Source organism: Tachysurus fulvidraco, chromosome 13 (assembly GCF_022655615.1).
Source record: "Tachysurus fulvidraco isolate hzauxx_2018 chromosome 13, HZAU_PFXX_2.0, whole genome shotgun sequence".
Classification (NCBI taxonomy): Eukaryota; Metazoa; Chordata; class Actinopteri; order Siluriformes; family Bagridae; genus Tachysurus; species Tachysurus fulvidraco.
This window is the reverse complement of record NC_062530.1, coordinates 10,787,955-10,810,854: the sequence shown is the minus strand read 5'-3', so window position 1 is coordinate 10,810,854 and position 22,900 is coordinate 10,787,955. Positions and strand designations below refer to the sequence as shown.

Genomic DNA, 22,900 nt, shown 5'->3' with positions numbered 1-22,900 from the left:
TCATTAAGGGAACCTTAAATGCCAACATGTACTGTGACATACTGAAGCAGAGCATGATCCCTCCCGGAGACTTGGACAAAGGCAGTATTCTAACATGATAGCAACCCCAAACACACCTCCAAGACGACCACTGCCTTGCTAAAGAAGCTGAGGGTAAAGGTGATGGACTGGCCAAGCATGTCTCCAGACCTAAACCCTATTGAGCCATCTGTGGTGTATGTGTGTATATGTGTACATGTGTGTGTGTGTGTATATATATATATATATATATATATATACATACATATATATGCACAAACACACATACACACAAACACACATAACACACCCGCAGACTCACACATAACACACACACCTCACTCAGGCAATGCATACACACACATAAATACATTCCCACTTCACACACACATACACACACTCAAACATCACTCACACATCTCACACATACACTACATATAATATATGTCTGCGTGCGGGTGTGCTTTGTGTGAGTCTGCGGGTGTGTAATGTGTGAGTTTGTGCATGTGTTACGTGTGAGTGTGTGAGTCTGTGCATGTGTGATGTGTGAGTGTGTGTGTGTGTGTGTGTGTGTGTGCGTGTGATGTGTGAGTGTGTGTGCGTGTGATGTGTGAGTGTGTGTGTGCGTGTGATGTGTGAGTGTGTGTATGTGATGTGTGAGTCTGCGTGCATGTGCGACGTGTGAGTCTGCGTGTGTGTGTGTGTGTGCGTGCGTGTGATGTGCGAGTGTGTGTATGTGATGTGTGAGTCTGCGTGCATGTGTGATGTGTGAGTCTGCGTGTGTGAGATGTTTGAGTCTGCGTGTGTGTGTTATGTGTGAGTCTGCGTGTGTGTGTTATGTGTGAGACTGCGTGTGTGTGTGTGTGTGTTATGTGCGAGTCTGCGTGTGTGTATTATGTGTGAGTCTGCGTGTGTGTGTTATGTGTGAGTCTGCGTGTGTGTATTATGTGTGAGTCTGCGTGTGTGTGTTATGTGTGAGTCTGCGTGTGTGTGTTATGTGTGAGTCTGCGTGTGTGTGTTATGTGTGAGTCTGCGTGTGTGTGTTATGTGTGAGTCTGCGTGTGTGTGTTATGTGTGAGTCTGCGTGTGTGTGTTATGTGTGAGTCTGCGTGTGTGTGTTATGTGTGAGTCTGCGTGTGTGTGTGTTATGTGTGAGTCTGCGTGTGTGTGTGTTATGTGTGAGTCTGCGTGTGTGTGTTATGTGTGAGTCTGCGTGTGCGTTTTATGTGTGAGTCTGCGTGTGTGTGTGTTATGTGTGAGTCTGTGGATGTGTGTTATGTGTGAGTCTGTGCGTGTGTGTGTTATGTGTGAGTCTGCGTGTGTGTGTTATGTGTGAGTCTGCGTGTGTGTGTTATGTGTGAGTCTGTGGATGTGTGTTATGTGTGAGTCTGTGCGTGTGTGTGTTATGTGTGAGTCTGGGTGTGTGTGTTATGTGTGAGTCTGCGTGTGTGTGTTATGTGTGAGTCTGCGTGTGTGTGTGTTATGTGTGAGTCTGTGCGTGTGCGTGTTATGTGTGAGTCTGCGGATGTGTGTATTATGTTTGAGTCTGCGTATGTGTGTTATGTGTGAGTCTGCGTATGTGTGTTATGTGTGAGTCTGCGTATGTGTGTTATGTGTGAGTCTGCGTATGTGTGTTATGTGTGAGTCTGCGTATGTGTGTTATGTGTGAGTCTGTGCGTGTGTGCTATGCGTGAGTCTGTGTGTGTGTGTTATGTGTGAGTCTGTGTGTGTGCTATATGTGAGTCTGTGCGTGTGTGATGTGTGAGTCTGTGCGTGTGTGATGTGTGAGTCTGTGCGTGTGTGTGTTGTGTGAGTCTGCTGGCGTGTGTGTTATGTGTGAGTCTGTTGGTGTGTGTGTTGTGTGAGTCTGCTGGCGTGTGTGTTGTGTGAGTCTGCTGGCGTGTGTGTTGTGTGAGTCTGCTGGCGTGTGTGTTGTGTGAGTCTGTGCGTGTGTGATGTGTGAGTCTGTGCGTGTGTGTGTTGTGTGAGTCTGCTGGCGTGTGTGTGTTATGTGTGAGTCTGTGCGGGTGTGTGTGTTGTGTGAATCTGTGCGTGTGTGTGTTGTGTGTGAGTCTGTGCGTGTGTGTTATGTGTGAGTCTGCTGGCGTGTGTGATGTGTGAGTCTGTGCGCGTGTGTGTTGTGTGAGTCTGCTGGCGTGTGTGTGTTGTGTGAGTCTGTGCGCGTGTGTGTTGTGTGAGTCTGCTGGCGTGTGTGTGTTGTGTGAGTCTGCTGGCGTGTGTGTGTTGTGTGAGTCTGTGCGTGTGTGTGTTGTGTGAGTCTGCTGGCGAGTGTGTGTTGTGTGAGTCTGTGCGTGTGTGTGTTGTGTGAGTCTGCTGGTGTGTGTGTTGTGTGAGTCTGCTGGTGTGTGTGTGTTGTGTGAGTCTGTGCGTGTGTGTGTGTTGTGTGAGTCTGTGCGTGTGTGTGTTGTGTGAGTCTGCTGGTGTGTGTGTGTTGTGTGGGTCTGTGCGTGTGTGTGTTGTGTGGGTCTGTGCGTGTGTGTGTGTTGTGTGGGTCTGTGCGTGTGTGTGTGTTGTGTGGGTCTGTGCGTGTGTGTGTTGTGTGGGTCTGTGCGTGTGTGTGTGTTGTGTGGGTCTGTGCGTGTGTGTGTTGTGTGGGTCTGTGCGTGTGTGTGTGTGTTGTGTGGGTCTGTGCGTGTGTGTGTGGGTCTGTGCGTGTGTGTGTGTTGTGTGGGTCTGAGCGTGTGTGTGTGGTGTGAGGTCTGTGCGTGTGCGTGTGTTGTGTGAGTCTGTGCGTGTGTGTGTTGTGTGGGTCTGTGCGTGTGTGTGTTGTGTGGGTCTGTGCGTGTGTGTGTGTTGTGTGGGTCTGTGCGTGTGTGTGTGTTGTGTGGGTCTGTGCGTGTGTGTGTGTTGTGTGGGTCTGTGCGTGTGTGTGTTGTGTGGGTCTGTGCGTGTGTGTGTTGTGTGGGTCTGTGCGTGTGTGTGTTGTGTGGGTCTGTGCGTGTGTGTGTGTTGTGTGGGTCTGTGCGTGTGTGTGTTGTGTGGGTCTGTGCGTGTGTGTGTGTTGTGTGGGTCTGTGCGTGTGTGTGTGTTGTGTGGGTCTGTGCGTGTGTGTGTGTTGTGTGGGTCTGTGCGTGTGTGTGTGTTGTGTGGGTCTGTGCGTGTGTGTGTGTTGTGTGGGTCTGTGCGTGTGTGTGTGTTGTGTGGGTCTGTGCGTGTGTGTGTTGTGTGGGTCTGTGCGTGTGTGTGTGTTGTGTGGGTCTGTTCGTGTGTGTTGTGGGTGTGTGCGTGTGTGTGTGTTGTGTGGGTCTGTGCGTGTGTGTGTTGTGTGGGTCTGTGCGTGTGTGTGTTGTGTGGGTCTGTGCGTGTGTGTGTGTTGTGTGGGTCTGTGCGTGTGTGTGTGTTGTGTGGGTCTGTGCGTGTGTGTGTTTTGTGTGTGTGTGTGCGTGTGTGTGTGTTGTGTGGGTCTGTGCGTGTGTGTGTGTTGTGTGGGTCTGTGCGTGTGTGTGTTGTGTGGGTCTGTGCGTGTGTGTGTGTTGTGTGGGTCTGTGTGTGTGTGTGTGTTGTGTGGGTCTGTGCGTGTGTGTGTGTGTTGTGTGGGTCTGTGCGTGTGTGTGTTGTGTGGGTCTGTGCGTGTGTGTGTTGTGTGGGTCTGTGCGTGTGTGTGTTGTGTGGGTCTGTGCGTGTGTGTGTGTTGTGTGGGTCTGTGCGTGTGTGTGTGTTGTGTGGGTCTGTGCGTGTGTGTGTGTTGTGTGGGTCTGTGCGTGTGTGTGTTGTGTGGGTCTGTGTGTGTGTGTGTGTTGTGTGGGTCTGTGCGTGTGTGTGTTGTGTGGGTCTGTGTGTGTGTGTGTGTTGTGTGGGTCTGTGTGTGTGTTGTGTGGGTCTGTGCGTGTGTGTGTGTTGTGTGGGTCTGTGCGTGTGTGTGTGTTGTGTGGGTCTGTGCGTGTGTGTGTTGTGTGGGTCTGTGCGTGTGTGTGTGTTGTGTGGGTCTGTGCGTGTGTGTGTGTTGTGTGGGTCTGTGCGTGTGTGTGTGTTGTGTGGGTCTGTGCGTGTGTGTGTTGTGTGGGTCTGTGCGTGTGTGTGTGTTGTGTGGGTCTGTGCGTGTGTGTGTTGTGTGGGTCTGTGCGTGTGTGTGTTGTGTGGGTCTGTGCGTGTGTGTGTTGTGTGGGTCTGTGCGTGTGTGTGTGTTGTGTGGGTCTGTGCGTGTGTGTGTTGTGTGGGTCTGTGCGTGTGTGTGTTGTGTGGGTCTGTGCGTGTGTGTGTTGTGTGGGTCTGTGCGTGTGTGTGTTGTGTGGGTCTGTGCGTGTGTGTGTTGTGTGGGTCTGTGCGTGTGTGTGTGTTGTGTGGGTCTTTGCGTGTACACATACTCTCTGATGCTGACAGCTGGCTGGAACACACCGAGTCGGTCAGTGTTGCAGCGGATGAGCTGAGTCAGCACATCGATCCACTCGCTCGCCTCAACACAGTTCCCTGCCTGAACATAGAGGGGCTTCTCACTGTAGACCACCTGGAACATCTGAGAAGGAGACAGGTATAAAGAGTGAGACAGGCAGACAGACAGGTTTGTTACACTGCTCTAACAGGCATAACGGGAAGGAAAGACGCAGCTCACGTTTTTGCGGTTGAAGGTGCTTTCATCCAGTTTTTCTACTCTTGTAATGCTGTTTACAGGAATCACACACAGTGGACCTTTCCCTGCACACACACACACACACACACACACACACACACACACACACACACACACACACACACACACACACAAAACAGATAAATTGATAGATAAGTACAACTTTAATATAATATGCAGCACCATCAACACACACAGCTGTACTACACTAGAGTAAAAACACTAGAGTAAATGCACACAAGAGAACACACACACACTACTCTACACCAGAACACACACACACACACTACTCTACACTAGAACACACACACACACTACTCTACACTAGAACACACACACACACTACTCTACACCAGAACACACACACACACTACTCTACACTAGAACACACCACACACTGCTCTACACTAGACCACACACACACAGCTCTACACTAGAACACACACACAGCTCTACACTAGAACACACACACAGCTCTACACTAGAACACACACACTGCTCTACACTAGAGCACACACACACACACACACACACACACACACACTGCTCTACACTAGAACACACACACACACACAGCTCTACACTAGAACACACACACTGCTCTACACTAGAACACACACACACTGCTCTACACTAGAACACACACACTGCTCTACACTAGAACACACACACTGCTCTACACTAGAACACACACACACTGCTCTACACTAGAACACACACACACTGCTCTACACTAGAACACACACACACTGCTCTACACTAGAACACACACACTGCTCTACACTAGAACACACACACTGCTCTACACTAGAACACACACACACTGCTCTACACTAGAACACACACACACTGCTCTACACTAGAACACACACACACTGCTCTACACTAGAACACACACACACACTGCTCTACACTAGAACACACACACTGCTCTACACTAGAACACACACACTGCTCTACACTAGAACACACACACACTGCTCTACACTAGAACACACACACTGCTTTACACTAGAACACATACACTGCTCTACACTAGAACACACACTGCTCTACACTAGAACACATACACTGCTCTACACTAGAACACACACACTGCTCTACACTAGAACACACACACTGCTCTACACTAGAACACACACACACTGCTCTACACTAGAACACACACACACACACTGCTCTACACTAGAACACACACACACACTGCTCTACACTAGAACACACACACACACTGCTCTACACTAGAACACACACACTGCTCTACACTAGAGCACACACACACACTGCTCTACACTAGAGCACACACACACACTGCTCTACACTAGAACACACACACTGCTCTACACTAGAACACACACACTGCTCTACACTAGAACACACACACTGCTCTACACTAGAACACACACACACACACTGCTCTACACTAGAACACACACACACACACTGCTCTACACTAGAACACACACACTGCTCTACACTAGAACACACACACTGCTCTACACTAGAACACACACACACTGCTCTACACTAGAACACACACACACAGCTCTACACTAGAGCACACACACACAGCTCTACACTAGAGCACACACACACACTGCTCTACACTAGAGCACACACACACACTGCTCTACACTAGAGCACACACACACACTGCTCTACACTAGAACACACACACTGCTCTACACTAGAACACACACACTGCTCTACACTAGAACACACACACAGCTCTACACTAGAACACACACACACTGCTCTACACTAGAACACACACACACTGCTCTACACTAGAACACACACACTGCTCTACACTAGAACACACACACTGCTCTACACTAGAACACACACACTGCTCTACACTAGAACACACACACTGCTCTACACTAGAACACACACACAGCTCTACACTAGAACACACACACTGCTCTACACTAGAACACACACACACTGCTCTACACTAGAACACACACACACTGCTCTACACTAGAACACACACACACTGCTCTACACTAGAACACACACACTGCTCTACACTAGAACACACACACACTGCTCTACACTAGAACACACACACTGCTTTACACTAGAACACATACACTGCTCTACACTAGAACACACACACTGCTTTACACTAGAACACACACACTGCTCTACACTAGAACACACACACACTGCTCTACACTAGAACACACACACACTGCTCTACACTAGAACACACACACACTGCTCTACACTAGAACACACACACACTGCTCTACACTAGAACACACACACACTGCTCTACACTAGAACACACACACACTGCTCTACACTAGAACACACACACACTGCTCTACACTAGAACACACACACACTGCTCTACACTAGAACACACACACACTGCTCTACACTAGAACACACACACACTGCTCTACACTAGAACACACACACATTGCTCTACACTAGAACACACACACTGCTCTACACTAGAACACACACACTGCTCTACACTAGAACACACACACACTGCTCTACACTAGAACACACACACTGCTCTACACTAGAACACACACACTGCTTTACACTAGAACACACACAAACACTGCATTTCACACTGTAGGTCCATAAACCCTAGACTAACCTTCTTATTTGTATATTTGCATGTCTACAAACAATACTGGATCAATACAGCCCTAAGATGCACAATTAAAATAAATAAATAAACAAACAAATAAATAAAAAGTAAAAATAAACTGTATAAAGCATGTGATGTGAGACAGTTTAGTTTCTGATGTGTGAATGTATAAGTTAATGATTTTGTGCAATGTCCTAGCACTTAGTCGTATGTATATTGTGTGTGTGTGTGTGTGTGTGTGTGTGTGTGTGTGTGTGTGTGTGTGTGTGTGTGTGTGAGATCACCTTTTTGTTTATGGTATGACAGCTCTCGATTGGTCACTCTCAACCAGCGCTTCTTAAAGTTCTTCTTCCCTAGACGCTTTCTACCTTGGGCTCGCTTGTGGACCTCTCTAAACACACACACACACACACACACACACACACACACACACACACACACACACACACACACACACACACACACACACACACACACACACAAAATGTTTTCACCCAGTAATCACACTTATAATCCTGTGAGATGAGTTTGAAAGTGTATAATTCGTGCTTCACCCCTCTTTCAGCACGACCGAATCTTCCACGCCGCTGGCGCTTTTACACACATTGGATGAGATGTCATCTAAAAACTAGAGAGTGAGAAGACAAATGAGACACCCATGCACACACACACATACCCACACATGCACAAACTCACAAGGGGTTAAAGGGGATGTGGGATAAGTCTCACCTTCTTCACTTTCTCTATAAATTTATCTTCCAGGAATAATTTGATAAAATCACACATGTAGGTCTCTTTGAAGCTCGACTGTGGGCAAAACACACACACGCACACACATCAGTGAGCATGAGGCACATAAAGATCCTTACAAAATTTCCTGTGTACTGCTTCTAAAACAGCGTTTCTGGACACCCACACTGAAGCAGTCTAGTTTAGCATCTTGTTAATCAGTGACCGATGAGTCACATCGAGCACACCATGCCTGAGCACGCCAGTTTCTACCAGTTTATTTGCGGCCAAATCTGACCCATGAGAACCGAAAGTGTACAGAATGCACAATTCAAGAAAAAGCATCAATCTTAAATTGCATCTAGTCTGTCAACCAACTGTCTGAAATCCTAGACCCTCGTTATAGTAAGTTACTATAGTTGTAACTCTCTGCATATATTTTATAGTAACATAATATCTCTGCTCAGCCCTTGTGCATGAATGTGTTTATTTTTGCTTCCTACAAAATAAGCTTAATCTAATTCGTTATTCTTGTTCTGCCTTCCTACAGACATCTCTACACTTCCCCCTGCCATTATCCCAAGCGAGAGATTGAAGCTTACATAGCAGTTCCCCACAACTCACCTCAATTGCTTTGCATTAAAGGAGACATTCGGACAAAATGCATGTAGACATCGGAAAGACTTTTTTTCTAAATAATACGCCCATAATACATATCAGTATGCTGTAAAGTGTAGGCGGACCCGTGCAGATGTGGAGAACTGATAGGTGTGCATACGTACCATTTTACTTTTAGACAAGCTGCTCCAGCTGCCCAGAGTCTGGATAGTTTTAGAGATGAGTGTGAGAGTTCTCGAAACCTCTGGATCCTTAAAGAGAGAGAACATATTTATGTTAACCCACAGGGAAAGCATGAGGTATCTCTGATTATTCTCGAGTACTAACAAATGTACTACAGTGCAAACAATTAAGGTATAAATGATGTTTTTTGGGGAAACAATGGCTTATCCAAAGTTCAAAACCTGACAATATCTTATAAAAACAGAGGATACTGATACTGCTAGTGTATCAGTGTTCGGTGTTCAGGATTTTCTATCGTGAACGTAATTTAACGAACACATAGTCACAATTTGCCTGCAACAGTACAAACCTTCATGTAGGTCACATGAGAGTATATCAGAGCGTATGTTAGACATGTTTGTGTGTAGAACAGTGAGTCATAGTGATGAGGAAAAGGATGTGGTAGCTCAGTGGTTAGGATGTTGGACTACTAATCAGGTGGCTGCAAGTCTGAAACCCGGGACCATGACATGAAACTGCTCACTTGTACCAAAGAAGATAAATGTAAGTTGCTCTGGGAAAATGTGCCATAAAAAAAAACCTTACTGGATGGTGTGGCCGGAGCTGGAAAGTGTGTGGAGAAAGAACAGCTACAGCAAAAAACCTCAGGAACACAAAACTGCTCACTGCAGAATACTGAACATGAGGGTCACCTACACCGAAAAAGTGACAGTGAAACAAAGAGAAAGACAGAGAGAGGGCAATGAAAAGGAGAGAGAGAGAGAGAGAGAGAGAGAGAGAGAGTTGTGCGTTACATATCCAGACAGTCTACAATACATTTGAAAAATGTCTTAACTACTTTGTTTTAGAAAAGATTAAATACGCTTTGATTATTCAGTACAAGTCAGTGCAGTGAATTGTGCTGTAACTGATTAAGTTATTATTCTACAGTTTACTGCCTAGCCCTTTTCAATACATATGTATTGTGTTTGTGTGTGTTTGTTTGTTTGTGTGTGTGTGTGTGTGTGTGTGTGTGTGTGTGTGTGTGTGTGTGTGTGTGTGTGTGTGTGTGTGTGTGTGTGTCCGTCCGTGACTCACTGGGAAAACGGTCAGTGGCGAGCTGTCGTAGGGATCGAAATATGTCACACATCAGAGGTGGACAGCTTGCACTTGACTCAGTAATGGACAAGACTACTTTCTGAACATAAAGCTGCAGGTTCTCCTACACACACACACACACACAAAGAAATTTCAGAGTATATAATAAAGTGTGTACATGAGACTGTGAGGATGTTTTAGTGCTAACCTTGTTGACCTCTACGTTATCTCCTTCCTTCAGTTTAATTGGATCGATTTCACACGTTTTATTGGATTCACAAATCTGAAATAAATAAATGAATACATAAATGAATAAATAAATAAAAGGAAGGTTAAGATGAATGTAAACTGTATTTTGAATTAGTCCGATGCAAAGGCACCACCCTCCGGTGGCCATTACCTCATCCAGCACAGGCTTCAGTGTGATGTTTAGATAATTTCTTCCCACCATTTTCATTGTATCATCGATACAGCGCGTGGCCATACAATTCCCACGGAAGATGGTGTTCGCCTCTCTGCAAGAGGAACAAGATAATGGGAGTTTGAGATGCACATGCAGTGTGTCACTCAGTGTGCTAAGAATTAAGCTCTTACTCTGGCTACAACTTGTGCTGTCTGCCACAACACAGAGTTTGTTTACAAAATAATATTAATGGCTCATACATATAACATAAATGGCTCATACGTTTTGTTTAGTTTTTTTACATAATCTAAAATACAATTTAAAACACATTATATAAAACCATTTCTTTACCATGGGGTCACAATCTAACAGTGGTCATTCCATACCATCCCAGTGAGTCGAATCTTTAGTTTCCTTTCACCAAAAAGATTCATTCACTGACACTTTCTGTAAGTTACTTCTCTACACCAGTAGGTGGCCCCAGTGAGTGCCGTATTAGGTATTATGAGTAAGTCATTGCTTCATTCACTAGTTTTTCAGGGTAGAAGTGTTAAAAACAAATCAAGCTAGTTGGCTCGGTGGCTAAGGCACGAGATTACAGAGCAGAGGGATGGCTTCAAATCCTAGCACTGCCAAACTGCTATGATTGGGTCAGTGAGCAAGATCTCTAACTTCCAGATTAAGTGTGTTCAGGTGAGTAAGTGTACTGGATTATGTGTTAAGGTTATAATACTACACATTTTGTTAATAACTCTTTGCCAGTAAATTACTGTAAAATGTCAATTTTGTACAGTGTAATTGTAATTATAGAATCGTTAACAGACGGGATGCCTAAGAATAAACATGTGTGTGCTTGCGTCTCACTGTGTGTTCTCCAGCTCTAAGGCAGCAGTGGCCATGAGAAAAGGCAGCAGTCTGTTGTGATGCAGTAAAAGTCGCACTAAAGGCAGTGAGGCTTCGGATCGATCTCTACACACGTCGCCCAGGATATGAGCAGCAGATGCTGAGATCGACTACATGCACAGAGAAGAAAGAGAGTGAGGGGGAGAGAGAGAGAGAGATGATAATTCTTTTCAAGAGACATGGAGCAAAATCCTTTTTACAGTTTAGATCCTTTAAATCCAGAATAAATTACTCTGTGTGCTTTGAAATAAAAAAGAACAGGACTTAAAGACAGCCTTGCTTTACTGGATTCTATCAGTCAGTGTAGCAGGTGTGCTATGTGTGTAGGTGTGTTACCTGTACGTCGGGTGATTTGAGCAGCAGGTTTCTCAGTTTAACGTAGCAGTTGGACGGTAGCACATTGTCCTCAATGTAACACACGTTCAAACGCAAAGAACCGAGATCATCAGGCTTACACTTCACACCATTACCTCTTGGCTGGAGCAGATACCTGCATGCATACACAACATGTTTCATTTTAAAACTTCATCATCATTATTAATTATTCTCAATCTATATATTAAACAATTAAAGCATTCAGCTGTTCTGATCCTGCCAGCCAATCAGACTGCAGCTTGTCCAATTCTCCCAACCAATCAGACTGCAGCTGCTCTAAATCTTCCAGCCAATCAGACTGCAGCTGTTCTGACACTCCCAGCCAATCAGACTGCAGCTGTTCTGACCCTCCCAGCCAATCAAACTGCAGCTGCTCCAGATAAAACGTTTGATTTAGCGTTACAGCTAAGTAATTAAAATCAATATAATAAAATATGCAGTATATAGAGTGTAAATACCCTACACTGTAAGTGCCCGCCAGAATTATTGGCACCCTTTAGGAAAGATGCACCAACATGGATGTAGAATTTATACCTTCAAATATATTGTTCTGCTTTGTTGTAAAAAAGGAACCCTTTGTGTTATTATAACTGCATTTTTGAATTTTTATACGAATATGAAACAGTCTAGTGTCACCTTGGAAGATGCCCTCAATCATGGTAAGTAGAGACAAAGTCGCAACTGAATGATGCTAGGAAGACGTTATTATTGACAAATAATACTAATATATATTTTAAAATAAATGCACCCAATCAACCTTTAACCAGGGCCTGTCTCACACGTAGTATGTAAAATCCCCTTTTCAGTCATTAGTGTGACAAAAATCAAACACCATTCACATGAAGAGAGCTGTATGTTTGTTCACCTACATCTTTGTATAACTTCACCAAGTGCTGTGAAATCTAAATTTGGCACCATGAGCTGTGGTTGATTTAAGTTTCACTTTGTGTCAACAGTTTGTGTGATTTTTAAAGATACAAAAAAGCAGCATCTAACAAAGGATCACTGCAATGTCTCCGTTTCTTCCCTTGGATCCTGGCTAACTGTAGGTCGCTAAGTGCTTCCCTTTTGTTAACTCGCTATCACAACACCTGCATAAACTAGCGTGACTTTTGTGTAAATGAGATGTATATGAGGAGGAGTGGGGCATGCAAAAATGTGTGTAACCGTTACATAAGGGACTGTTGGGAAGAAAGCCAATATGCTTCATCATTTGATCTTGAATCAAATCCTCATGCTGATTTTAATGCTGTAGCACAGTTACATGATTCAGATGAAAATTTATTTGAACATTCAGTGCAACTAAAATTTCTCAATTTCTACACAACTTTCATAGATAGTGGCAATTATCTTTCAACACACACATGCAATCGCATGCACACTCAGAACGGAAGTGCAACTTTTATATTATATTCTGTGTGTGTGTGTGTGTGTGTGTGTGTGTGTTCTCTGCTGCCTCCATACAGCTTTAACCATGCACCAGACTCAATGGCCTCATTCAAAACATGTACTGTAGATCCATATCAACAAGTTCTCTTATCACTATCTTGCTCTCTCAAACACAAGCGCACACACACACACACACACACACACACACACACACACACACACACACAGACACACACACAGACACACACACAGACACACACACAGACACACAGACACACACACACACACACACACACACACACACACACACACACACACACACACACACACACTATTTACAAAACACTACCAGCAGGCTCTATGTTTAAAGTGGCTTGAGGACACAGAGGACAGAAGCCGGAAGAGTCTGCCCCAAAACACACACGCACACACAAATACAAATATTATGTCCATTCACAAAGAGTGTATTGCTGAATCCGGGTGATTGAACAGATAAGCTGAGAGCTGACTGGTTGGGCTGATAAGAGCAGCTGTGAGCTGATTGGATTTTATCATGCACCTTCATCTGGTCATGAACGGAGCTCACTCGTTTCCGCACTGCACTTCTAATGCATATTCCACAATGTGACTGTTTTGTGTGTGTGTGTGTGTGTGTGTGTGTGTGTGTGTTTGGGTATGTGTGTTCTTACCAAGCTTTGTGTACTAGGTCACTTCTCAGGATCTTCACTGACACTCTTGTTTCACCCAGAAACACATCCTGAGCCAGATTCCCATTATTCCATAACTCCACCCTGTGAGACAAAGAGAGAAAGAGAGAGAGAGAAACAAGCTGAGTTTTCTCTCACACAAACACACACACGTCTTACTATACTTGTTTTATCACTACTCCACTGATGTTATGCCTAAACCTAAAACAAACCCTAATCTAAACCTCAGTCGGAAAACCTTTAGCCGTCCCAAAATACCACCTGAACAAATTTAAGAACTGCACACTAAAACACTGCATCCAAAACAACACAAAACAGAAAGAGAGAGTAAGAGAGTGTGTGAGAGAGAGAGAAAGAGTATAATCAGTATTTTTTCCCTGTCAGTTTAACACCAACTGGCTGGATTTAGCTGCAGAATTTGCTTTCATTCCTACACAGAGACAGAAGTAACACTGTCGGTGTTATTGTCCTCTTGTGAACAACTGTCTGACTCTGAGCAAGCACAGAAGGGAAATGTAATTAGCTGGAAAGTTAGGAAATGTGACTAATGGTCAATTCTTTCCAGACAAAACAGGTGAACTTATGTCATTACATGTACATGTGTTCTCTACACAACCGCAAGTAACTACAGTAGTAACTGTATGTTAATCTCTTCACTTTTTTGAAACAAAGTGATTTTAGTTGGCTTGGTAGTGTCTAGACATCGCAACGTGCAAAAACATCTAAACAACTAAATCTCGAGGCCTGCAGCACTGACAGAGATGTCTGAGCTGCCAACAAATCCTGTATTTCTTGTTACTCGAGTATAAACCACAAATACTCTTAAAACACACTTATAGAAAGATATTGGAAAAAACACAACTATTTCAGACATGTGACCTTGCTGTGACCTTGACCTTGTCTGACTCAATAGTTCACCAGTGATATATAAATCCTACACAAATTATAATACTGCCTCTTAATAAAAAGTTGTTCAACAAAGCTGTTCTGATTTTGCTTTCTTTGTTGATTATATTTGCTCGTAATCATCACCGCACTAATTGGCTTAACTGAAGCTCTCTCTATTAAATTCATTTGAGCATGATTTCTGATGGAAACAAAATGACTGAATTTATTTGTGTAACATGTTCCGCTAGTGGTTTACCGGCTGACCAATACAGAGTACACTGGTCAGACTTTATGAGTTGGTAAAAATAATCTGTATGTATTGTAAGGGCATACAGTAAATGTAGATAGTGTGTGTGTGTGTGTGTGTGTGTGTGTGTGTGTGTGTGTGTGTGTGTGTGTGTGTGTGAAATAAATGGTAAAAAAATCCATTGCTGGCCAGTTATTTAGCTAGTTAATTCGTTTGTTTAGTGATTATAACTGAAAGCTTTAGGAAAAGTTACAGTCAGGTGTGTAAAAATGAAAAGATGAACTCACTTGATCTCCAGTTTCTCGATATCCTCATCCTCTACCTGGAAATTCTTCCTGTTGTAGTTGCTTGGCCTGGAAACCTGCACCCACAAACACAGGTATAATGATAATGAGTGTGTATTAAGGATCTAATAAGTGTGTACTTCCACTGAGTGTGTGTTCAGCACAGATACTGAGTACCAAACAGCTCACACACAACACTTAACATGATGACATGAACTCAGCATTAGCTGAAATTCACTCTTACTAACATTCTTTCTAATGTTCAGTCAGTCCCTACAGGATTTCACGACTTTGTGATTGCAGAAATCAACGGAAAATCAAGCAAGCTCAGAGAGACTTGCCAATTTTCAAAATGATAAAAGACTCTGCAAGTTTTGGCCAAAATAAGTTGTGACATGATTATTACACTACATAAAGATAAGACAAGAAACACTGTGTATGTCTGTATACCTCAAAATAAACTGTCTCATCAAAGTGAGGGTCGCTGGTTTTCTTCTTCACCTTCGTCTTCCTCTGATCTGACCTGCATATACAATTACAGACAAAGAGACAGAGGAAGACAGAAAGAGAATAAGAGAGAGAGAGTGAGACACGGAGAGACACACAGGAAGGTGAAGTGAGACTGTAATGTAGGTCACGGCATGTATTTAGGATTTATTTATGACACGTCTGTTACACAGCTTTCCGCAAGCTTTACATAAAAACTACCTGCATAGTTTCCATAAACACAAACACACACACACACACACACACACACACACACACACACACACACACACACACACACACACACACACACACACACACACACACCTGCATAACTGCATAACTGGCACTAACTCTGTATGTTATGGAAAGTGTCATCTCTGTCTGTAACGAGTGTAAACACGGCAGCAAGTGGGAGACATCATCAGTCACCTTCTGCTTAAGTATATATACACAAGTGTGTGTGTGTGTGTGTGTGTGTGTGTGTGTGGTTGTGTGTGTGTTTTAGGGTGTAGCAATATATGAGAGACATACTATTAAGTCCAGCAGCATTCAGTTTAAGACACAACCTTCATATCCATAACTGCTCACTATTACAAAAATATAATAACTTTAATACAACAAGCTAACTATCTAATATATATATATATATATATATATATATATATATATATATATATATATATATATATATATATATATAAAATAAATATACTCTGTGTTTAAATAACACTCTGTGTTTATTACACAAGCCAAAAATATAGGTGTAGCGTTAAATACTACAATAAAAGTGTTCAGCATGGACACACTAGCTAAAACATTTACCAGAGGTCAGGCAAGCAAATCTAAAACTAAACAAACAGAGTCTAATGTACGTGAAATATCATCACTTATTAGCAACTCGTGTTAGCCATCAGGAATGTTCCTGCCCAACTTCTCAACTTGGCTTTGATACAAACTGAAGCTAATTTGGCTGATTATCAGCTGTAAAAGCTTCCCAACAAATTAGAGGAAAAATAAATAAACCAGCTGGTCGGTAATGCTACATTCATACAAACAGACATTTTGGCACTGGATTTCAAGTCGCCAAGCAGGCGTTCCTAATATCGGTTGTCATAGTAATAACGTTTTTCTCAACGGGTGTAACAACTAGGATTCCACTTGACGATCAGGGCCATAGGCATTGCCAGAGAGGGGTTAGCAGGTGCTTTCGCATTCCCAAGGAAGAACAAAGCTCCCCGTAGCACCCGCAAACATTTTTTTTTCTTAAAGTAATAATATTCTTAGTATAGTATAATAGTGTTCTAATTAATAATTCAGAATAAATAAAATAAGAATTAACAAATAAAACAAAGTAAAAACAAAACATTACTTATTAGAAATGTAAAAAATCTTATGTAAATGTGAATCTCTCCGTCACAGCGCAGAAATGTCATAGTGCCATATTTATATCATTTCTGCCGCTTTGACATTTCGGCTCTGTTTCCGAGATTTTAGCTTTTTTCTAAATGCCATAACATATCTATATATGTGTAATTTCTGCGCCGTGTCAGAGATGTTACCTCTAATTTGATTGATCACAAAAATAATCCCTTCACAATCTAATCTGTATCATTTTATTAACTCACTATCATTATTAAAGATTGTATACAATACATTTCTTCTCCCTATTCACCTTTTGGCCATTTTCTTCTCTGGTAAAGAAACTTCTTAAAAGTTAAAAGTCCTAATAGATAATGCTTTGGTTGATTCGTGTACATCCTCCTTAGAGAGCTTGAAAAAATTGAGGGAAAAAGACAGGTCAAGGAATTACCAATACAGATTGGTCCGCCGTATGTAACAATTTGTTCCTAAGTGTACTTCTTTGGGGATTCACGAACTCAACTACAGATTTTTTAATAGAGTTTACCTTACACCTTCACGTTTAAGAAAGGGATTAAAAACCGAGATTAAGAAATCTCGGTTTTAATTGCAAGAAACACAAAGGAACATTCCTTCACTGTTTCTGGTATTGTGACAAAATCTTTTCTTTTTGGAATAAAGTACATCATTTTTTACAAAGGCTCTTTAAGTTGAAATCTTGTTTCTCTTTGGAATTGTATCTGCTGTATAGTGGAATTGAGACTTCAAATGTGTTTGACTTCCACACAAGGCAACTGTTTTTAAATTTGGTTTACACGGCAAAGAAATGTATATTGTTACTGTGGTCATCTCCTCAGGTACCTCCCTTCAAAATGTGGTTGTCTCAAATGTCTATATTACTTCCACTTGAGAAACTTACTTATGATACACATCAAAAGTCTAATGATTTTTGTCAGATATGGAAACCTCTCTGCTGCCACATTAACAACCTCTCTTGATCCTCTGTTATAGTGTACATTTTGTTATTTGCCTGACTGTGCTGTCTTTTCTACCTGATCGTCCACTTTTAATTGTTCGTTATTGTATACTTGAGACTGTATCAGTATATTTATGTACATCAGAATAACCGACCAATAAAAATAAATAAATAAATAAATAAATAAATAAATAAATAAATAAATAAATAAATAAATAAAAGTCCTCCAGTCTACTCCTAAAATGTAACCCTATGGGCTCTTTATAAGTGTTAAGATCCGTTGAAAATACTAATATTTACTAATATTTACTAATAATTTTACTACGGCCTTCTCCTTAACCTAAAGGGTAAAAGCCCACATTTCTAAGAAATTTCTTAGAATTTCGTGACTAGGAGCAACTCATTGCAGCAAGTTTTCATGAATGAAATCGTGAGATTTGGCTTTTGTATCTAAAATGCTAATGTATATTTGCATCATATCATACGAGATGCAAAAGGAGAGTGAGCTCCACAGACTTTAGTTTTCACTGCACCAAGATGCCCCGTATTTGCCTAAAGTTATAGTTGCTCTGTAGCGTCGCTGGACATGCCCACATCTACTCGCTTTTGGTTGCTGTTGCTAATGTTGCTGGAAATCACCACCTCTCTGCATATGGAACAAAAACAAACACTCCATCTATTCTGAATACGTTTGCATAATATTTGACACTTTGCTTCGTTTATTTTCACGCTTATGTTTGTCTTTTGACGTACAATTTCACGCCAATTCCAACCAGACTTTTAACACTGACTGTAATTTACTCTTACAGAATTGTCAAGGCTACATCCAGTAACTCAAGTTCAAAACTAGTTTTTCTCAGTCGACTTATGTTTTTTAGTCATTTGTAGCTTTAGCAATGTTTGATACTACACTAAATAACTATGAACGCATTCAGTCCTAGTACTTGTGCGAAAAATACTAAACAATGACCTAGGATTTCGTGCTAAGGCACAGGAGATATCTATTTTAATCTTCCTTGATCTCAGCATAAGGGCATGGTGGCTTAGTGTTTAGCATGTTTGCCCTTGTGTTACCATGAGGAAACATGAAAACACAACTATATATCTCTAGTCCACAGTCTATATGGTTGTCTCAAATCCTTTTGCTGCTCCAACAAGACATGACTACTCCATTAGAGCAATTACAATTTTCAGTCCTTACGAACCTCCTGATGCTAGACTAATGACACAGTAGCACTACTACCTCCTCCAGCATGGTGCTGGTAGCATTGTTGATGTATTCATTAATAGATACTTCAAAGCACTTTTGTACATCACTCTGGGTAAGAGCACTTGCCAAGTGCTGGAACGTCAATGTAAATGTAACCGCAGCACTGTGTTTTCATTAACAACCTGGGAAAATGGTCAGAACAGAGTGAAAGTTGGGTGACACCAAATACAAGGAAATCCTAAAAGAAAACATGTTCCAAAAGACCTGGGTTAAGTTTCATCTTCCAATATTCTGAAAAGTGAAAAAATAATTCACTTTCAACATGCACACATTTGCACAGAGGTGCTACACAAGCGGCTTTGCTCACTTATGCACATCTGGAGGAGTAAATACAGCTTCCACTAGATGGCACATCAGAACTGAAACCTCCCTATCCATCCGGTTTTGAGTCAAACTGTGATGTTTATCGATTTCATGCACAGATGTGTTAAACAGACTGATAAACTTAAAGATCAAGGTACGATCTGTCAACCAAACTGAAAATCCTCACTGTACATTCAAAAATATTTGCATTTCTAAAATCCAGTAATGTGGTACAGACCTTTCAGTAGGTTTAGAAAGCCTTTTAAAATTCACACACTGTAATAGGAAACCTGTTACTGTCAGTACGCAGTAATGCAGTCTGAGACATGGAGTTAGTTTGTTTACACAGTTGGGGAGAAATTGAATGTGTTAGAATGGCTTAGAGTCAAAGTCTAGACCTCAACCTGACTGAAAATCTGTGATGACAAACGATCAGAAAGAGCTAAAGAATTATGCCAAGAAGAATGGGTAAAAATACCAGGATCCGGATGTCTGAGACATTTAATATACTGTGTATCTGGAATGTATTCACAGCGCTTCACATTTCTTACATTGTTATAGCCATATTCCAAAATGGATTTAATTAATCATTTTCATCAAAATTGTACAAGCAGTACCCCATAATGACAATGTGAAAGAAGTTTGTTTGAAATATTTGCAAATTTATTACAAAATAAAAAAAATCACATGTACATAAGTATTCACGGCTTTTTCTCAACACTTTGTTGATGCATCTTTGGCAGAAGTTACAGCCTCAAGTCTTTTTGAGTATGATGCTACAAACTTGGCACACCTAATTTTAGGCAGTTTCTCCTATTCCTCTTTGCAGGACCTCTCAGTCTCCATTATGCAGGATGGGGATTGTCAGTGTGCAGCCATTTTCAGATCTCTCCAGAGATGTTCAATGAGGTTTAAGTCTGAGCTCTGGATGGGCCTCTCAAGGACATTCATAGAGTTGTCCTGTAGCTACTCCTTTGTTATCTTAGCTGTGTGCTTAGGGTCATTGTCCTTTTGGAAGATGAACCTTAGTTCTTAGGTTTTGCATCAAGGATGTCTCTGTATATCTTTCCCTCAATCCTGACTAGTCTCCTAGTTCCTGCCTCTGAAAAACTTCCCCACAGCATGATGCTGAGACCACCACGATTAAGGCTGTGAATACTTTTATATATATATATATATATATCATATACTTACATGTGATTTGTTTTGTTTTTAATTTCTAATAAATTTGCAAAGATTTCAAACAAACTTCTTTCACGTTGTCATTTTGGGGTATTTGTAGAATTTTGAGAAAAATAATTAATTGAATCCCTTTTGGAATAAGACTAACATAAAATGTGAAAAAATTGAAGCGGATGCACTGTATTCTGCACCTACAGATGTTATGCAAATATTAAATCCAGTTGTTAAAAAAAATGTATTCCATACAAATTTTGGAGAGGAGTGCAATGTGTGTGTGTGTGTGTGTGTGTGTGTGTGTGTGTGTTTGTGTGTGTATGCGTGTGTAAATTACCTTGCAGGGCCAATGAGTGTTACAGAAGCGTAAGAGTCGCAGGACTGTCCACTGATTAACGGTAAACCCTGGCACTCGATTATCCTACACAAACAGACACATCACACACACGCACACACACACGCACGCACGCACAAATAAGCACACACAGTAAGTGTTATTACACAATCATTATCTAAGCCTAGCAAACTGCACTGTTTTATAATCTGTGATAACGAGGTGTGAAAAATGTATGAGATCACTTCCTGTAAGCTATGTGTGTTTTTGTGTGAGAATATAGAATATAGGAGAGAGGACAGAGGACAGAGACATTTACATGGACAAAGTGACACAGAAAGAGACAGAAAGAAAAAAATATTGAGAATGAAAAGACTGAGTTTGTGTATTTGTGTGTGGGTTACAAGCACTAAGCGTAAAGCTAAAACAGAAGCACAATTGCAGCAGGAGGAGGAGAGCAAGCTTCCTGTTTTGGTGGCATCACTTCCTCTTTCATAACACCATCTCTCACACACACATGCTGACTCACCTGACCTGCAGGCTCAAAGAGACAGGCCTGTTATCTGTGATCACTTCATTAAGCTTCATCTCTAGATGAACCTTGCCCTTAAAAATAAAAACACACACACACACACACACTTAATTAGATCTTTGTTAGGTATTTCCACTGAGTATATTATAGTTGTGTTATTGTGTTAATGTCACTAATCCTTGATCTCAGTAAAGGAAATCCACTGTATTCTTTTTTACAAGTATGTGTGTGCTGCTTGTGTGTCTTGTTTATTCCGTCATTTTCTAATGCTGCCTATGTTAGAATATGTTTACTAAACTACCTAAAGTACAAGTCAGTATACTATCATACCCACTGCCTTTCCTTTATTCTCCTCAGTACACCAATTACACCAGTACACCTGTAGTACTAAACAGCAAAGTTTAAAAATTCTAAAATTAACTCTAAAATTAACACGAGCCAGGATTTACACGTCATGTTTATTAGCCTACACACTTATACATGCCAGTGCACATCCTTGCACACCAGCTCTTTATGACTAGGACTTTTTTCTGTCCTTGTTGCTGCTGAAGGGTGAAGTGTGTGTACTAAACAGAGAATACTCTTTACACACACAAAGGAAATGGAGCAGAACAGCACTCCCCCAGCTCATCACACACATGCGTCTGATTCTGATTGGCTCTTGGCATGATGATGAACAGCCAGGATGTGAACTGACGGTCTACAACCTACGAGTACCAACGATTAACCCTGCACAAGTAAACGAGACCATGTGTGTGTGTATGCATTTTAGGCAGACAGTTTCATTTTTAATCCGTCTTCTAATTCCTATTTTGACGATTGTTGGTTGTGTCAAGTAGTAAAGCCTTACTTCACCTAGCGCTCAGTGAAACTACACACTCATTAGACTCCTAAAAAGCTTTTCACACAGGATGTGATAATCAGGATCTGTCTCCCAAACTGATCATAGCCTCATCAGACCAGAGAAACTTTTTCCAAGTTGTCCAATTTGCCTATTTGTAAACTCACTCTTCTCCTATCTGTGCTGTGAATCTCTCTAGGACCTTCAGAGACATGCTTGGCCTCTTGGTTGCGTCTCTGACTAATGCTCTCCTTACCCAGTCACTGACTTTTCCTGGAACGCTTCCTCTAGGCAGCATCAAGGTTGTGCCATACAAAAATCACATATTTAATATTGCTCAGTGGAATGATTTTATAAACCAAACTCTGATTGCTACTTTTCCATAGCTTTCTTTTCCAGACTTGTATTTATCCATTCCTGGATTGTCGTGATGCTGCTTCTTTAGCCAAGTTCTATAACATGCTCAGGAACATGTGTATTTATACTGAGATTGTGTGTCATTTTCTTTTGTTATTTCACAAACTCACTGAATTAAATTGCCTCTGATCAAACAACCAGCACTACTTTAAGTACTTAAAATAATTTTTTTCCCCAGCA

At 41.8% G+C, this 22,900-nt stretch overlaps 1 protein-coding gene across 2 annotated transcripts in view; it reads right to left on the bottom strand.

Annotated features, from left to right (window-relative positions):
* The window catches only part of rasa2 (RAS p21 protein activator 2), a 44,176-nt gene that overhangs the window by 3,948 nt on the left and 17,328 nt on the right, over positions 1–22,900 (bottom strand). For both annotated transcript variants that reach the window (XM_027132584.2, XM_027132583.2), the window contains exons 5-21: positions 21,460–21,536; positions 20,934–21,017; positions 15,474–15,546; positions 15,027–15,100; positions 13,587–13,688; positions 11,470–11,623; positions 11,095–11,243; positions 10,228–10,342; positions 10,036–10,110; positions 9,828–9,951; positions 9,336–9,442; positions 8,732–8,818; positions 7,950–8,027; positions 7,775–7,848; positions 7,505–7,611; positions 4,589–4,671; positions 4,344–4,492 (exon numbers count right to left, since the gene is read on the bottom strand). In XM_027132584.2, the coding sequence (XP_026988385.1) occupies positions 4,344–4,492; positions 4,589–4,671; positions 7,505–7,611; positions 7,775–7,848; positions 7,950–8,027; positions 8,732–8,818; positions 9,336–9,442; positions 9,828–9,951; positions 10,036–10,110; positions 10,228–10,342; positions 11,095–11,243; positions 11,470–11,623; positions 13,587–13,688; positions 15,027–15,100; positions 15,474–15,546; positions 20,934–21,017; positions 21,460–21,536 (1,712 nt within the window). The remainder of the gene's footprint in view (positions 1–4,343; positions 4,493–4,588; positions 4,672–7,504; positions 7,612–7,774; positions 7,849–7,949; positions 8,028–8,731; positions 8,819–9,335; positions 9,443–9,827; positions 9,952–10,035; positions 10,111–10,227; positions 10,343–11,094; positions 11,244–11,469; positions 11,624–13,586; positions 13,689–15,026; positions 15,101–15,473; positions 15,547–20,933; positions 21,018–21,459; positions 21,537–22,900) is intronic.